This window comes from Peromyscus leucopus, chromosome 1 (assembly GCF_004664715.2).
Source record: "Peromyscus leucopus breed LL Stock chromosome 1, UCI_PerLeu_2.1, whole genome shotgun sequence".
NCBI lineage: Eukaryota > Metazoa > Chordata > Mammalia > Rodentia > Cricetidae > Peromyscus > Peromyscus leucopus.
Window position 1 is genome coordinate 60,424,787 of NC_051063.1, and position 14,315 is coordinate 60,439,101.

Here is a 14,315-nt window from a genome sequence, read left to right on the forward strand (position 1 = left end):
GGAGAGCTCAGCGGTGGGTGTGGTCTGGGTCTGGCATCACCGGGAGAACCCAGCCGTGGGTGTAGCGAGCAGAGGCACAGCCATACCTGGTGGATCTCGTGCCAGCCATTCTCGTCCTTGCAGCACACGGAGGCATGCTCATGGAGAAGGAGCTCGCAGCAGTAAGGGTCGCCCCCCACAATGGCTGTGTGATACAGCGGTGTGAGTCCATAGCTGTCCTTGTAATCTGGGGAGGCGCCCAGCTCCAGGAGGGTCTAGGGAAAGAATGGAAAGTTGTCACTGTTCTCCTACATGGAATGAATTGAAGACACAGTAGGATTGAAGACACAGCTTTCCCACAGGCCAAACTGGGTCGTGCCTGGACACCTGATGCTCCCCCAACACACACAAAACTGGAGAGTGACAGGCGATGTTCTAACTGCCACCTGGAAGTGACAGGTGATGTTCAGGGATGCAGGAATGGCCTGCACCCAGAGGAGAGACAGTCAGCAACTGCGGCTCCTCGACAGGTTCCTGTCAGTGCCTAGAACCCTGTATCCCGGAAGACACCTGTGGACAGCCATCAAGGTTACATTTGCTAAAGAGAATCGCAGTATCTGAAGTAACACACAGGACAGTGGGATCGCAGTGAGTCGAGGGGTAGTGAGCCTCTGGAGTGGGTCAGGAAAGATGTGGTCTTCCCAGAAGTCTGTAGGAAGGTACAGCCGAAGTAAAGTGGGGAGGGCAGAAATGAGAAGAAAGCCCCCATCTCAGACCAACCAGCAGCCAGAGGGCCTGGCTTCCTCATCGGGCTCAGATGAAGAGCAGGCTGGGAGCCACGTTCTCTCTGGACAGTGCTGCACACACTGCCAGACAGGGCCAGGAGCAAAGACGTGGGGGGAAGGAGGATGTGGAACTAAGGAAGAAAGGAAGATGGGGTGGATGCTGCCTGGCCGGGGTGAAAAGTGGTGTGGGGAAGATGGGTGTGGGGAAGAGAGGGAAGATGGACCTGATGAGATGGGCATGGGAAGACAGGCATGGAGGGAGATGGGCCTGGAAAGGCAAGCATGGGAAAAGCAGGTGGGGAGGCAGTCACAAGGAAGATGGGTGTAGAGTGTGTGCCACGTGGAAGTTCAGGAGAAGACGAGAGTGGGCACAGCTGCCTGGCTCCCAGAGATGCAACGCAGGGGGCATCGAGGCTGTCCACACTAATGGATTTGAGGCTCCTCTGAGGGACAGCAACAAGGTTTAGCACCAACTCATTTGTTGGAAACACGAGCCTTTCTGTGGAGCAGAGGGGACAAGGTGGCTTATGGCACTGGATTCTAGAAGCATCTATACCACAGAGGGGGCAGGAGAGCCTGACACTGAACTGCCCTTCTGAGACCCAGTGGGGGCAGGATTCATGGTTCCCCGGGGAGGAAGCCATTGTGAGGACAGCTCAGGGGACCAGATGAAGGACCCACCTTCAGGGCAACCTGGTTCCTCGTCCGGGCAGCCTTGTGAAGGGCGGTCATGCCATCCCTGGCACGGAAGTCCAGATGTGCACCCCCATTTCTGAGAGCTTTGATGACCTCCATGGAGTCACTGAGCTGAGCAGCCAGGGTCAGGGGCGTCTCTGAGGGAACCAAACACAAAGTCATTAGAACAAATCCTCAGAGAAGGATGCCAAGCCCCACCATGTGCACAGCCACACGAGAGTACCTGAGACTGAGCAGCTCCTGTGAGCCTCTGGTCCCTGAGAGTCCACACAGTCAGGACGACTCAGATAAACCCATGACAATGACAGAGACACATGGGGTCACATGCAAATCAAAACAGTAGCATCAGGGTTTCCATAGTACGGGCCTTGGTGCCATGGATCCTGGAGAGTCCTGCCATGCTCACTGAGGACAGAAGCCTGGGCACCATCTTGACATGTCCCTCAACTGGGTAGGCCAGCACCCTTTCTCCTTTGATTCATAACACACATGAACCCTTTGTGGCTATAAGGAACTAGGCTGTGAGGTTCCCATAGAGATAAGGACTGGAGTCCTCTGGGTGCGGCATTTAGGTGACCATAGAGCACCAGGACAACATACAAGTTTCTGTGATCCAAAGTGACAACACTCTAGAGTAGTTGTGGGAGCCCACAACTGACTCAGTTTCCCAGTTTGAATCTGAAGCCTATTCTGAGTCAATAGAGTTCAAGCTTGTTTGCTCCAAGGCTGTGAGAAAGTTCTGATTAGCCTGCAGAGTCTCCTTGAAGGACTGTGAGAAAGTCCTGATTAGCCCACAGGAAGGAACACACTATCTAGCTAGATGTGGGCTGCTGATGCCAGCCACAGATACATTGAGACAGAAAATGAAACTGCCTGCTTCTTGACTCAAGGCAGGATAGATAGTGGTTGAATGCCTGTGTTGTGCATTGTTCTACCTCTGTCCTTCAAGACTGTGTATAAGCTGGCTGTGAAATAAACTTGGGGCTGTCCGGCATTGACCGGCAGACCTCTCGACTCTTTTCTGTCTTCTTCATTGTCTCTTCATTCCGAATGCCTCTACCCAGCTACCCAGCTGACTGTCGGCAGGCCCGACAAGTAGTGGTCCTCAAACTTCCTAATGCTTCAACCTTTTAACACAGCTCCTCATGTTGCGGTGACCCCCAACCATAAAATTATGCCATTGCTACTTCATGACTGCAATTCTGCTACTGTTATGAACAGTAATGTAAATATCTGATATGCAGGATGTCTGATATGCGACCCCAAAAGAGGTCACAACCCACAGGTTGAGAACCACCACAGTTGAGTTTCCATTGCAGGGCAGGGGAGGTTGCTCAGTGGGAAGAGTAGTTGCTACACAAACATGAGGACCTGAGCTCGAATCCCCAGCTGAGTGCAGGTGTGCATGCCTGTGACCCCAGCAGAGACAGGCGGGTTCCCAGGCTTACCGGCCAGCCGGTCCAGCCAAAACAGTGATATGGTGATATTTTATTTGTACTGAAATGTGATTTTATTTGTATGTTAATAAATAAAGTTGCCTGGGGATCAGAGCTAATAGAAAGCCATAGCAGAGCTCGGCATTCATGGCGCACACCTTTAATCCCAGCACTTGGTAGGCAGAGCTAGGTAGATCTCTGTGTGGTCAAGGATACAGCCAGCATTGGAGACACACGCCTTTAATCTCAATACCAACCATAGAAGACCTGGAGGTCTATACAGACAGGCAGTGACGAGGCGGTCATGTGGTTGGGTTTACAACCAATGAGAAGGCAGAATGGAAAGTCTATATAAAGACAAACACACAGGAAGTAGGTCTCTCTTGCTGAAGAGGATCGCTGAAGCAGGAAGGGTAAGGCTCTTAGCTCTGACCTCTTGTGCTTTTATCTTTACATTCGCTCTGTGTTTCTTATTTAATAAGATGGTTACTTCTACATTTGGCGCCCAACGTGACAATCCAATAAAAACCGCTTGGCTTGGCTTGGTGGCAGGTCCAGTTTCCTGCCTGGGTGGCCCAGCTCCCTAGCTCAGGCCCAGGTCAGCTTGGTCTCAGGCCGTACTGACAAGCCCCAAGCGGTTAGCTGCAGCTGGAGCTATGTGCTTAAAGCCAGTGCTACAAACAACTCAGGACTGCCCTGCCAAACAGGGCCCCTGCCTGTAAAGCCAATGCACGTGGTTGGAGCTTAAGGAAGCTGGAGCCCAGGCTTGACTCAGCTCAAGTGGGAACACGTGGCTGGATTTAAGCTTTTAGCCAGAACTTGTGGCTATGCTTTCTTGTTCTCTCTCTCTCTCTCTCTCTCTCTCTCTCTCTCTCTCTCTCTCTCTCTCTCTCTCTGGATTCACACCTTGGACACTAGGTGGCTGTTTTGAAATTCCCTCAGATTTCTACTGTTCTATGCAGACTTAGTAAATTAATGAACATATCAGATATTTTAAAGGAAACTATTTAAAAGAAATTTTTTCCACATTTAAAAAAATGGGTTTTATGTGTACATTGGAAGAAAATTGGGCTTCGTTTGAAAGTCTAGGCAGTCTGACAATGGAACAACTATATGAGAAGATTAATGTTGATCAAATTATGCAGTTTATTACTTTTCTTATCCTCATTTTACTATTTAAAAAGATAGTCAATTTAAGTGCCAGGATAACAGTTTTAAACCTGTTAAAATGAATTATAGAGAAATTCAAATTCAGACAGAAGAAATTAACAGTGAAGTTGTTTCAAGACTGGATCATAAGGTTACAGAAAGAAAGCCTGTTTTCACACAGTCACCCTTAATTTATCCAGTAACCGTACAGCAGTTGCCTAATCAAATGACTACACAAAATATTTGGGCTCCAATTGAAATGTTAGATTTACCAAGGTTTAAGGAGGCAATAGTATCTTATGGCATGCATTCCCCATATGTAAAGCAAATGTTAAACTCTTGGTCAACATGTAATAGGATTATACCACAGGACTGGCAGGAGCTGGCACAGGCTGTTCTGGAACCCAGTCAAAGGCTCCAGTGGCAAATGTGGTTCAAGTATGAGGCTTAAAACAGAGAAGGCCAATATGCTTCAGTACAAACACAATGTTTATATGATGTTCAAACCCTAATTCTATGTCAAATCGCAGCCTTGAATGCATGGGACAGAGTTGAGGAACCAGAAAAAAAAAACCAGTCATTTACAAAGGTTATACAAGGCCCAAAAGAATCTTTCACAGATTTTTTTTTTACAAAGATTGGCTTCAGCAGTAAAGAGAATAGTCCGGGATTCAAAAGCTAGTCAGATAATAATTGAATCTTTGGCCTTTGAGAACGTGAATGCAGCATGCCAAAGAATAATCAGGCCATTAAGGGCAAGATATGCACCTTTGGAAGATTGGATTAGAGACATGGTTAATGTTGAGGCTCATGACCATGATGATATGTGGGTAGGAGAAGCAATTTCAAAAGGTTTGAGGTATGTTAGATGTTTTGGATGTGAAAAGCAAGGACATTTGAAAAGGGACTGTAAACAGGTCATTCCAAGAAACAATAATTCTTCAAGGAACAATGGCAACAGAATGCCCCTTCCTTCTGGAGTATGCAGAAGGTGTAATAAGGGAAAACACTGGACCAACAAATGTAGATCAACAAGGGACAGGCAAAGTAATCCTTTGCCTCAGTCTTCAGGAAACTCCCAGAGGGGCCTCAGGAAGGCCCCCACAGCAAATCCAGTTCAAACCTTTCCTGCAGTTGTAGAGGTAACCCCTACTCAGAACAATTAAATGACCAAATTCCTATTGGAATAAATCATGCTGGTGGGGATAATGAAACAGAGAGAATAGAAAATTCAGGAAAAAACATAAAGAAAAAATTTTGGCAAACTTCTATTAATGAACAAAGACCAAAATTAACAATAAAAATAAATGGTGTTTTGTTGTCTGGTCTGGTAGACACAGGTGCGGACGTTATCATAATTGCACCAGAATTTTGGCATCCAACTTGGCCTCTTCAGGAGGTAAATATTCAACTGTTAGGAAATGGGACATTATCCCAAGTGAAACAGAGTGCAAGATGGCTCGAATGTATAGGTCCAGAAGGACAGAGAGGAAAATTAAAACTATATGTGGCTAACATAGCTATGAACCTGTGGGGTCAAGACCTGTTGCAACAAAGGAATACTCAGATTAACATCCCTCCGATCTCAGAAACAAATCATAAACTAGCACGTTTCTGAGAAATATTAGAAGATATTATTCTAATGAGTGGTCATCAGCCATCCATATTATACAAGAACAAGGTACAACAACTGATGAGCTTCTAAAGACACCAACAGCTCTACCTTTAAAATGGTTAACAGACAAGTCTGTATGGGTTCAACAATGGCCTTTAACAACATAGAAACTCCAGGCTTTAGAAGAGCTGGTAGAAAAAGAGTTAAATGCTCAGCATATTGAAGAATCAACCAGCCCTTGGAATTCTCCTGTATTTGTTATTAAAAAGAAATCTGCTAAATGGAGAATGGTAACAGACCTTAGAGCAATTAGCAAAGTAATTCAGCCAATAGGCTCTCTACAATCTGGAATTCCTTTGCCTACTCTGTTACCAAAAGGATGGCCTCTCATAGTTATTGATTTAAAAGACTTTTTTTTTCAATACCCATACAAGAAAAAGACAGAGAAAGATTTGCTTTCACAGTGCCTACTTACAATAATTCTCAACCAGTTAAAAGATTTCAGTGGAGGGTCCTCCCACAGGGAATGTTGAATAGCCCAACTCTGTGCCAATATTTTGTACAACAGCCATTGGAAGTGATACGTAAAAAATTTCCTAATCTATAATTTATCATTATATGGATGATATTTTACTAGCTGACTCAAATGCAGATACTTTAGAAAGAATGTTTGAAGAAGTAAAGAAAATTTTGCCTTGCTGGGGATTACAAATTGCTCCTGAAAAGATACAAAGAGGAGATTCTATTAATTATTTAGGATATAAAATAGAGCTACAAAAATTAGACCCCAAAAGGTGCAAATTAGGAGAGATAGACTACAGACTCTTAATGACTTTCAAAAATTATTTGGAGATATTTCTCATCTATGAACTATTGTTGGGGTAAAAAATGATTAACTGAATAATTTGTTCAAAACCTCAGAAGGTGACAAGGACTTAAATAGTCCAAGAGAATTATCACCTGAAGCTGAGAAAGAATTGGCCTTGGTAGAAAAGAAAGTACATGAAGGGCACATGGATTGTATTGATCCAAAGCTGGATTGCATTTTGGTTATTTTACCTTCTAGGGATTCTCCTACAGGAATGTTAATGTAGAGGGAAGATATTATTTTGGAATGGATATTTTTACCAAATAAACCAAATAAAAAATTAAAAACTTATGTGGAAAAAAATCTCAGACTTGATTTGGAAAGGAAAATTGAGACTTCGTCAATTAGCAGGAATAGATCCAGCAGAAATTGTCGTACCTTTAACTAAGGAGGACATTGAAAAATTATGGACAGAAAGTGAACCTTGACAAAGAGCTTGCAGTAATGTAATTTTTTGGGAGAAATTAACAGCAAATATCCCAAAAGCGATAGAATTGATCTTATAAAGAGAGCTGATTGGATCTTGCCTCGAATTGTACGAGAAAAACCCATGTCTGGAGTTCGTACATTTTATACAGATGCCAACAAGGAAAGGCAGGTTACAAATCAGAAAATTTAAGTAAAGTGGTTCAAAGTCCTTATAATTCAGTTCAAAAATCAGAATTGTATGCTATTCTGTTGGTACTAATGGATTTTTCAGAACCTCTCAACATAGTAACTGACTCTCAGCATGCTGAAAGAGTGGTATTACATACTGAGACTGCAGAATTTATCCCTGATGCTTCAGAATTAACTTCATTATTCAATTACAAGATACAATCAGGAAAAGGAGTCATGCTTTATATATAACTCATATCAGGTCCCATACTGGTCTGCCAGGCCCTCTAGCACAAGACAATGATAAGATTGATAAATTATTGATAGGAAATTTGCTGGAAGCCTCAGAATTTCATAAAAACATCATGTCAATAGTAAAGGTTTAAAAAGGGATTTTTCCATAACCTGGCAGAAGCCAAAGAAATAGTAAAGAAATGTCCTACTTGTTCCTTCTACAATCAAACGCCATTACCAGCAGGATGTAACCTAAAGGGTACTCAGAGAAATGAAATCTGGCAGATGGACGTGTTTCACTTTGCAGAATTTGGAAAATTGAAATATGTACACCATACCATCGATACTTATTCAGGATTTCAATGGGCAACTGCTTTGAGTTCTGAAAAAGCTGATTCTGTAATCACTCATTTGCTAGAAGTTATGGCCATTATGGGTATACCTGCACAAATTAAAACTGACAATGCTCCAGCATATGTCTCTGTTAAAATGAAGCAGTTTTTGCTTATTGAAATATAAAGCATATTACAGGTATACCACATAATCCTACAGGTCAAGCAGTTATAGAAAGATCAAACAGAACTCTAAAGGATATGCTAAATAAACAGAAAGGGGTAACAAAAACCCCCAGAAATAGACTGCATAATGCTCTATTAACTTTGAATTTTGTCAATGCCAATGAGAAAGGAACAACAGCTGCAGAGAGACATTGGATAATAGAAAAAACTACATAATTAAATCAGCCTATATACTTTAAGGATGTGCTGACCTCAGAATGTAAACCAGCATATGTGTTATGTTGGGGACAAGATTTTGCTTTTGTTTCTACAGGAGAAGCTGTGGGTACCATCAAAAATGATAAAGGTTCGATTTGAACAAGAGAGACCTCTTAATTAAAGGAGGTGATAGTTCATAAACCAGCATGAACATCCAATTTGAACTTGTACCAGTAACACATGCCTTTTCATTTAATCAGATAATAACTTGCCAAAAGGGAACATCCCCAAAATTAGTCTTGGGGAAAGGTTTTTGTTTTTGTCTTTTAGGAGAATGAAGTTTAAGGAATCTGAAGAACACTGGACAAATGAGACAACTGAAGAAAAGGGACAAATCATCTATCCCAGGAAACAGAGTGAAATGGCATATGGGTATATCACCTAAAAAATTTTATAAGTCTTCCTAAATGTTTGTTTCTGCTCTTTTCTAAAGACATGTAACACTATTGGTCTTCTTGTAGTCCCAGTTCAATTAAAATTTAAGGCTGACTTTGGAGTTAGAGAATGGCTCTCTCCTTCTTTAAACTCAAGCATGTTGTTAAAAGGAAAATGCAAACACCCTGTATCATGCCAGAAGAAAAGAGCCATCTTCTTTTATGGGACGGGAGAAAAACCAAGTTAATTAAGGGACTATTCTATTACTAATCTCAACTCTTTGACTCTATTCTGATTCTTTAAACTTTTTCTTAAAGTATGAATTTTATATCAAAATTTACAAGATTTATATATATATATACAGATATATAAACATTTTAAACTTTGTTAAGATATGAATGATCATATAGAGTACTAACTAATTCTAGAAAAAAAGGCTTCAATTAGCTGTTTATATATGTCTTTGTGTTCGAGTCTCTTATCAGTTTTCTGCAGGAAATCACGGCCAGGCCTAACATCAACTGAAGTCTCCAGGAAGAAGATGGGGCCCCACAACAACAATTCCACGTGGACAATAATAATATCACTAAGCTGACTAACATCATCTACAGATCAGCTTTGAACTACAAAGTGCTCAGAGCAATTTTGAGAGGGCTAGCTGAGATGATCCAGTCTCAAAGACTACTTGAATAAGGACTTAAGATAAATCCTGAACTTTGCATTATACACAGACTGGATAATGAAGGATATAGTTACCTTTCCTAGAATTTGACAATTAACCAAAAATTTTTCTTTTCAGGATAAAGATACCTTCACCCATACCCAGCAGGAAGCAATTTTAAGAATATGACGCCCACATTCCCAAAGAGGTGATGTGGGGTGGGTGGTTTTTTGGCCTTTTTAATGGATTTTGGGTCTGGGATAATTTTCATTGTTTAGGGGGGTTGGTTACAAGTTGTTATCAAGGGTAAGGAAAAGGGCTAAGCAAAGGAAATTAGATTTAAGGTTCTTGTTTTAAAAAAGAAAAGAAAAAGGAAAAGACAATTACTAGTTTTAAATACTTTACATTGGATTGCATTGTTTTATATTATATACAAATTATATATATTGAAATTGATATTGTTAGAAAATGCTATATGTATATTTCTAATTGTACTTATACCGTTCATTTAACAATGTGATGCAATTTTCTGATCCTTGAATGTTATTATTACCAACTATTAGGATATAAAGAAATGAAAGTTAGTAGTTAGATATCACAATAGAACTTGTAGTCATATTAGGTATGTTTTCAAGATTGAGCAGATATATTTTAGATAGACAGGTCATCTTCAAACCCTTCAGAGATCTACAGAATATGGCATTTAAAATGTTTTAATAACTTAGGAAATTTTTCTTTTTGTTATGACTATGAGACATGTCGGCTCCTGGCAGTACAAATCTACTTCAGAGAGAATATGGGCATTGAAAAAACTGCATATGTAGTTAACTTTCATTGTAGCAAAAGTTAGCCACTGGACAACAAAGTATCCTCAAATCTGATAACAACTGACAACAGGACAAAAAAGACAGACAGGACAGGAAACAAAGGACTACTGATTCTTGCCAAAACAAGTGTGGTTATAGCTTTATCAAAAGGCATCTTCTGAGGCCAGGACAATATGGCACCATCCCTGAAGTGGCCTTCACAATCCGGAAAAGGTACAGTGCCCTTTTCTTTGAAGGCAGCTGAACAGGCAGTGGGCCGATGGCTTCTGATGTGCAATGGAACAGCAGCTGAAACAGTTATTCTTGAAGAGTAACTAAGCTCACGCCTCTCAATAGTAGACTGGCATTTAATAGAGGGATGTGGAGAAGAATGGGATGCTGAGATGAAGCCACATATACACAGCCAAGAAGAATGGACAGCTGAATTCAAAAACCATCAACAATTTCCAGAATTTAAAATCCTGAATCATGACATGACACTAGTGGAATTCAGGTGTTTCTGGTACATGGACTGCTCTCACCCAATGTGAGGTTGAACTGTTGACCTTGTGTACATCCTACTTCACAAATGAGTCCGTCAGATACGCTAACCCTATAGGCTGAAGATGATGCCCCAACACTGTGGAGAAACCTCAGGTGATTGTCCAGGCAGCTGACTGTTTCTGTCAACTCACATTTTTTTTTTTTGAAAGCTGCTTGCATGCACTTTCTGTTTTTATTTTTGTTAGGTAATATTATTTCCTTCTTGGGTCTCTGAAGGAGTTGAAGATTAATTAGTTATAGCTGAAGATTAGTTAGGATAGAAAGTGAATTAGGTATATTTTGGACTTACTAAAATAGGATAGGTAATGGAATTATTTTCTCTGAATTTGTCAAATACAAATGGACTAGACATTGTTTAGGTATTTATTACTTGTATATATTGTATATAGTTATTGTGCTTTTGTATATAGTTTTTCTTACATTAGTTATAACCTTTTCCTTTTTTCTTTTTATTAAAATAGAAAAGGGCAAATATGGTGATATTTTATTTGTACTGAAATGTGATTTTATTTGTATGTTAATAAATAAAGTTGCCTGGGGGTCAGAGCTAATAGCAAGCCATAGCAGAGCTCGGCATTCGTGGCCCACGCCTTTAATCCCAGCACTTGGTAGGCAGAGCTAGGTAGATCTCTGTGTGGTCAAGGATACAGCCAGCATTGGAGACACACGCCTTTAATCTCAATACCAACCATAGAAGACCTGGAGGTCTATACAGACAGGCAGTGACGAGGCGGTCATGTGGTTGGGTTTACAACCAATGAGAAGGCAGAATGGAAAGTCTATATAAAGACAAACACACAGGAAGTAGGTCTCTCTTGCTGAAGAGGATCGCTGAAGCAGGAAGGGTAAGGCTCTTAGCTCTGACCTCTTGTGCTTTTATCTTTACATTCGCTCTGTGTTTCTTATTTAATAAGATGGTTACTTCTACACAGTGATCCTCAGGTTACGTGGAAGCTGGGTGGGCCCACTCAGGTGTTTGCAGCACAATGTCTTGAAAATATTCCTCATTTTTCATGTGTTGAGATTTCCTTGATTTTTAAAACACTTTAGAACTATGGCAAGTGAACCCAAGCAGAGGGCTGGTACCCCCATACCTGGGCCACTTGACCTTAAAGTAATACACACCATCACCCTAGAAATACTCTGAGAGTGTTGTAGCCAGGAAATAACCAGGATGTATTTCAAGAGACACACCAGGTGGAAAGGAGAGAGGCAGGGCCCTGGCAGGCTAGCTGAGAGCTCCATCCTGGCTGCAGGAATACAGACCACCAGGGAGGCCAAGATCTACGTAGATGTAAGGGCTCAGGGCAGCTACTGGGTTGGAGTGCAGGGCACTAAGCGGCAGCTGGATGGTGTGTGTGTGTGAGTGTGTGTGTGTGTGTGTGTGTGTGTGTGTGTGTGTGTTCCATGAAAGGTGTTCCAGAAATCACGCATCTGGAGGGGTGATTTCTGCTCCAGTGCAGGCGACAACTATGGTAGTGAAAACCAGTCCTCCTCTGAAGGACTGCGTGGCCACCAGCGGGACTCTTGAAACACTGAGTTAGGAGGCTCAGGGGTCCCAGGATGGGAAATTTAACACAGCAAGGAATGATAAGCATATCACAGATAAGAAGACCGGACGTGGGGTGCATGGGTTGACCGGAGCTACTCTAAATGTGAAATGTACGGGGGAATTGCTTTCCAGCTTGAGTGCAGAGGCCACGGGTCAGTCAGTTGCTCACCTGTGAATTCAACTAACCCCAGTGTCAGGAAACACTTTCCTCTCCATACCAGCTGTCACTTCTTTATCCGAGCAGCTGATGCCCGCAAGAGACCCCTAAGGTCAGGCTGGTGGGCATTCTCTTATAGGATGAGGGGGAAGGGAAAGTCATGAGGACCCAGATGTAAGATCCAGCTGTTCCCACCTGGCCTTCCCTCCCTGGTGTATGAAATTCTACCCAGCTACATGTGGTCTCTTCCAAGGTGCTAGGGCAGGGGTTCTCAACCCGTAGGTCAAGACCCCTTCCACAGGGGTCACCTAAGACCATTGGAAAACACAGATGTTTATATTATGGTTCATAATAGTAGCAAAATTAGTTATGAAGTAGTAACGAGGAAAATTTTATGGGGGGGGGGAGTCACCACAACATGAGGATCTGTACTAAAGGGTTGTAGCATCAGGAAGGTTGAGAACCATTGTGCTGGGGGGGGGGGCGGGGTACAAACTAAATGTTAATGAAGGAGCCTCCATCTATGGATATCACACATTTAGGGGTAGGACTTTGCAGTAATGCAGCTGTTTCAGGGTCACCCACACAACCCTTCACCAAGGCTCCTGTGAGTGACCCCTCAGCCAGGCTCCTGTGAGTGTCCCCTCACCTAGGATGCCATGACTAGGATGCCATGAGTGACCCCTCACCAGGGCTCCTGTGAGTGTCCCCTCACCCAGACTCCTGTGAGTGAGCCCTCACCTAGGCTGCCGTGAATGACGCCTCACCTAGGCTCCTGTGAGTGACCGCTCACCCAGACTCCTGTGAGTGAGCCCTCACCTAGGCTGCCGTGAGTGACCCTTCACCTAGGTTGCCATGAGTGACCACTCAGTCAGGTTCCCATGAGTGACCCCTCACCAAGGCTCCTGTAAGTGACCCCTCAGCCAGGCTCCCACGAGTGACCCTCACCCAGACTCCTATGAGTGTTCCCTTACCTAGGCTCCCATGAGTGACCCCTCACCTAGGCTCCCATGAGTGTCCCCTCACCTAGGCTGCCATGACTGACCACTCAGACAGGTTCCCATGAGTAAACCCTCACCTAGGCTCCTGTGACTGACCTCTCACTGTGCTCCTGTAGCTAAGCCTGACTAAATCATTGGCCCGGGCTGGACTTGGAGATGTTTCTTTGTTCTGTTCTATCCAGAGTAAACAGAGGTTCATTCACGTCTTTGCAGGGAAAGTTAATGCAATGCACAGACTGAAAATAACAATAATAAAATATAACCAAGAAACAACACAGTGCAAGAGTGATTTCCACAGTGTCCATGAATCAGGTTTTATAAACAATCTAGAGATGACACAGGCTGCCAGAGGATGTGCACAGGTTCCGTGTGACTTGAGCATCCCTGTACCTGAGACCCCAGGGGTCCCACAGCCCATCCCTCATAGATATGGAGGGACACCTGCATAAAGTAAAACCCACATAGAGATGGAATAGGCAGTAACCGGCAGCAGGAGGGACAATTTCACAGACAGACACGAGTCCCCACTGTGCCCTTCAGGAGGCAGGACATAACTCCCCACTCCTTAACAGTGGACTGTGCCAACCGAGCCCCTTCCAAAAGGCACCGTATGGGACGGGCTCAGCAGGTGACTCTCAGGGAAGAAAGGCTGCAGACAGGGCCATGCTAGGAGGTCTAGGTTAGTGCCCCGGACATCAGGCAGGCAGACAGTAGAAGGTTCGAGGGGTGCTTCACCTCCTTCATCTTCCTCCCCAGCCCACACTTGCTGATGTTTACAAGATCTGGGCCCAGTAGGGAAGAAAACACTCAGCAAATGTGCACGGAGGAGCATGTGAATGAATGAATGAATGAATGAATGAATGAATAAATAAATAAATAAATAAATAAATAAATAAATAAATAAATAAATAAATAAATGATGAAGTCAGGGACACAGGTGGCTGTGGCTGGGGGCAGAGGACAGCCAAGCACAGAGGGTGTTTAGATAGTGATGGGTGGCGCCCACGAGTAGCCCTAGTGTAAACCCTGGGCCTCGGCTGGAACGAACACACCACACTAGTGCC

The 14,315-nt window shown here is 43.2% G+C and overlaps 1 protein-coding gene across 6 annotated transcripts in view; it reads right to left on the reverse strand.

The window, feature by feature from the left end:
• Shank2 (SH3 and multiple ankyrin repeat domains 2) overlaps positions 1 to 14,315 on the reverse strand; it is a 471,427-nt gene that overhangs the window by 364,573 nt on the left and 92,539 nt on the right. For all 6 annotated transcript variants that reach the window (XM_037208746.1, XM_037208750.1, XM_037208747.1 and 3 more), the window contains exons 7-8: positions 1,446 to 1,597; positions 87 to 254 (exon numbers count right to left, since the gene is read on the reverse strand). In XM_037208746.1, coding sequence (XP_037064641.1) covers positions 87 to 254; positions 1,446 to 1,597 — 320 coding nt within the window. The remainder of the gene's footprint in view (positions 1 to 86; positions 255 to 1,445; positions 1,598 to 14,315) is intronic.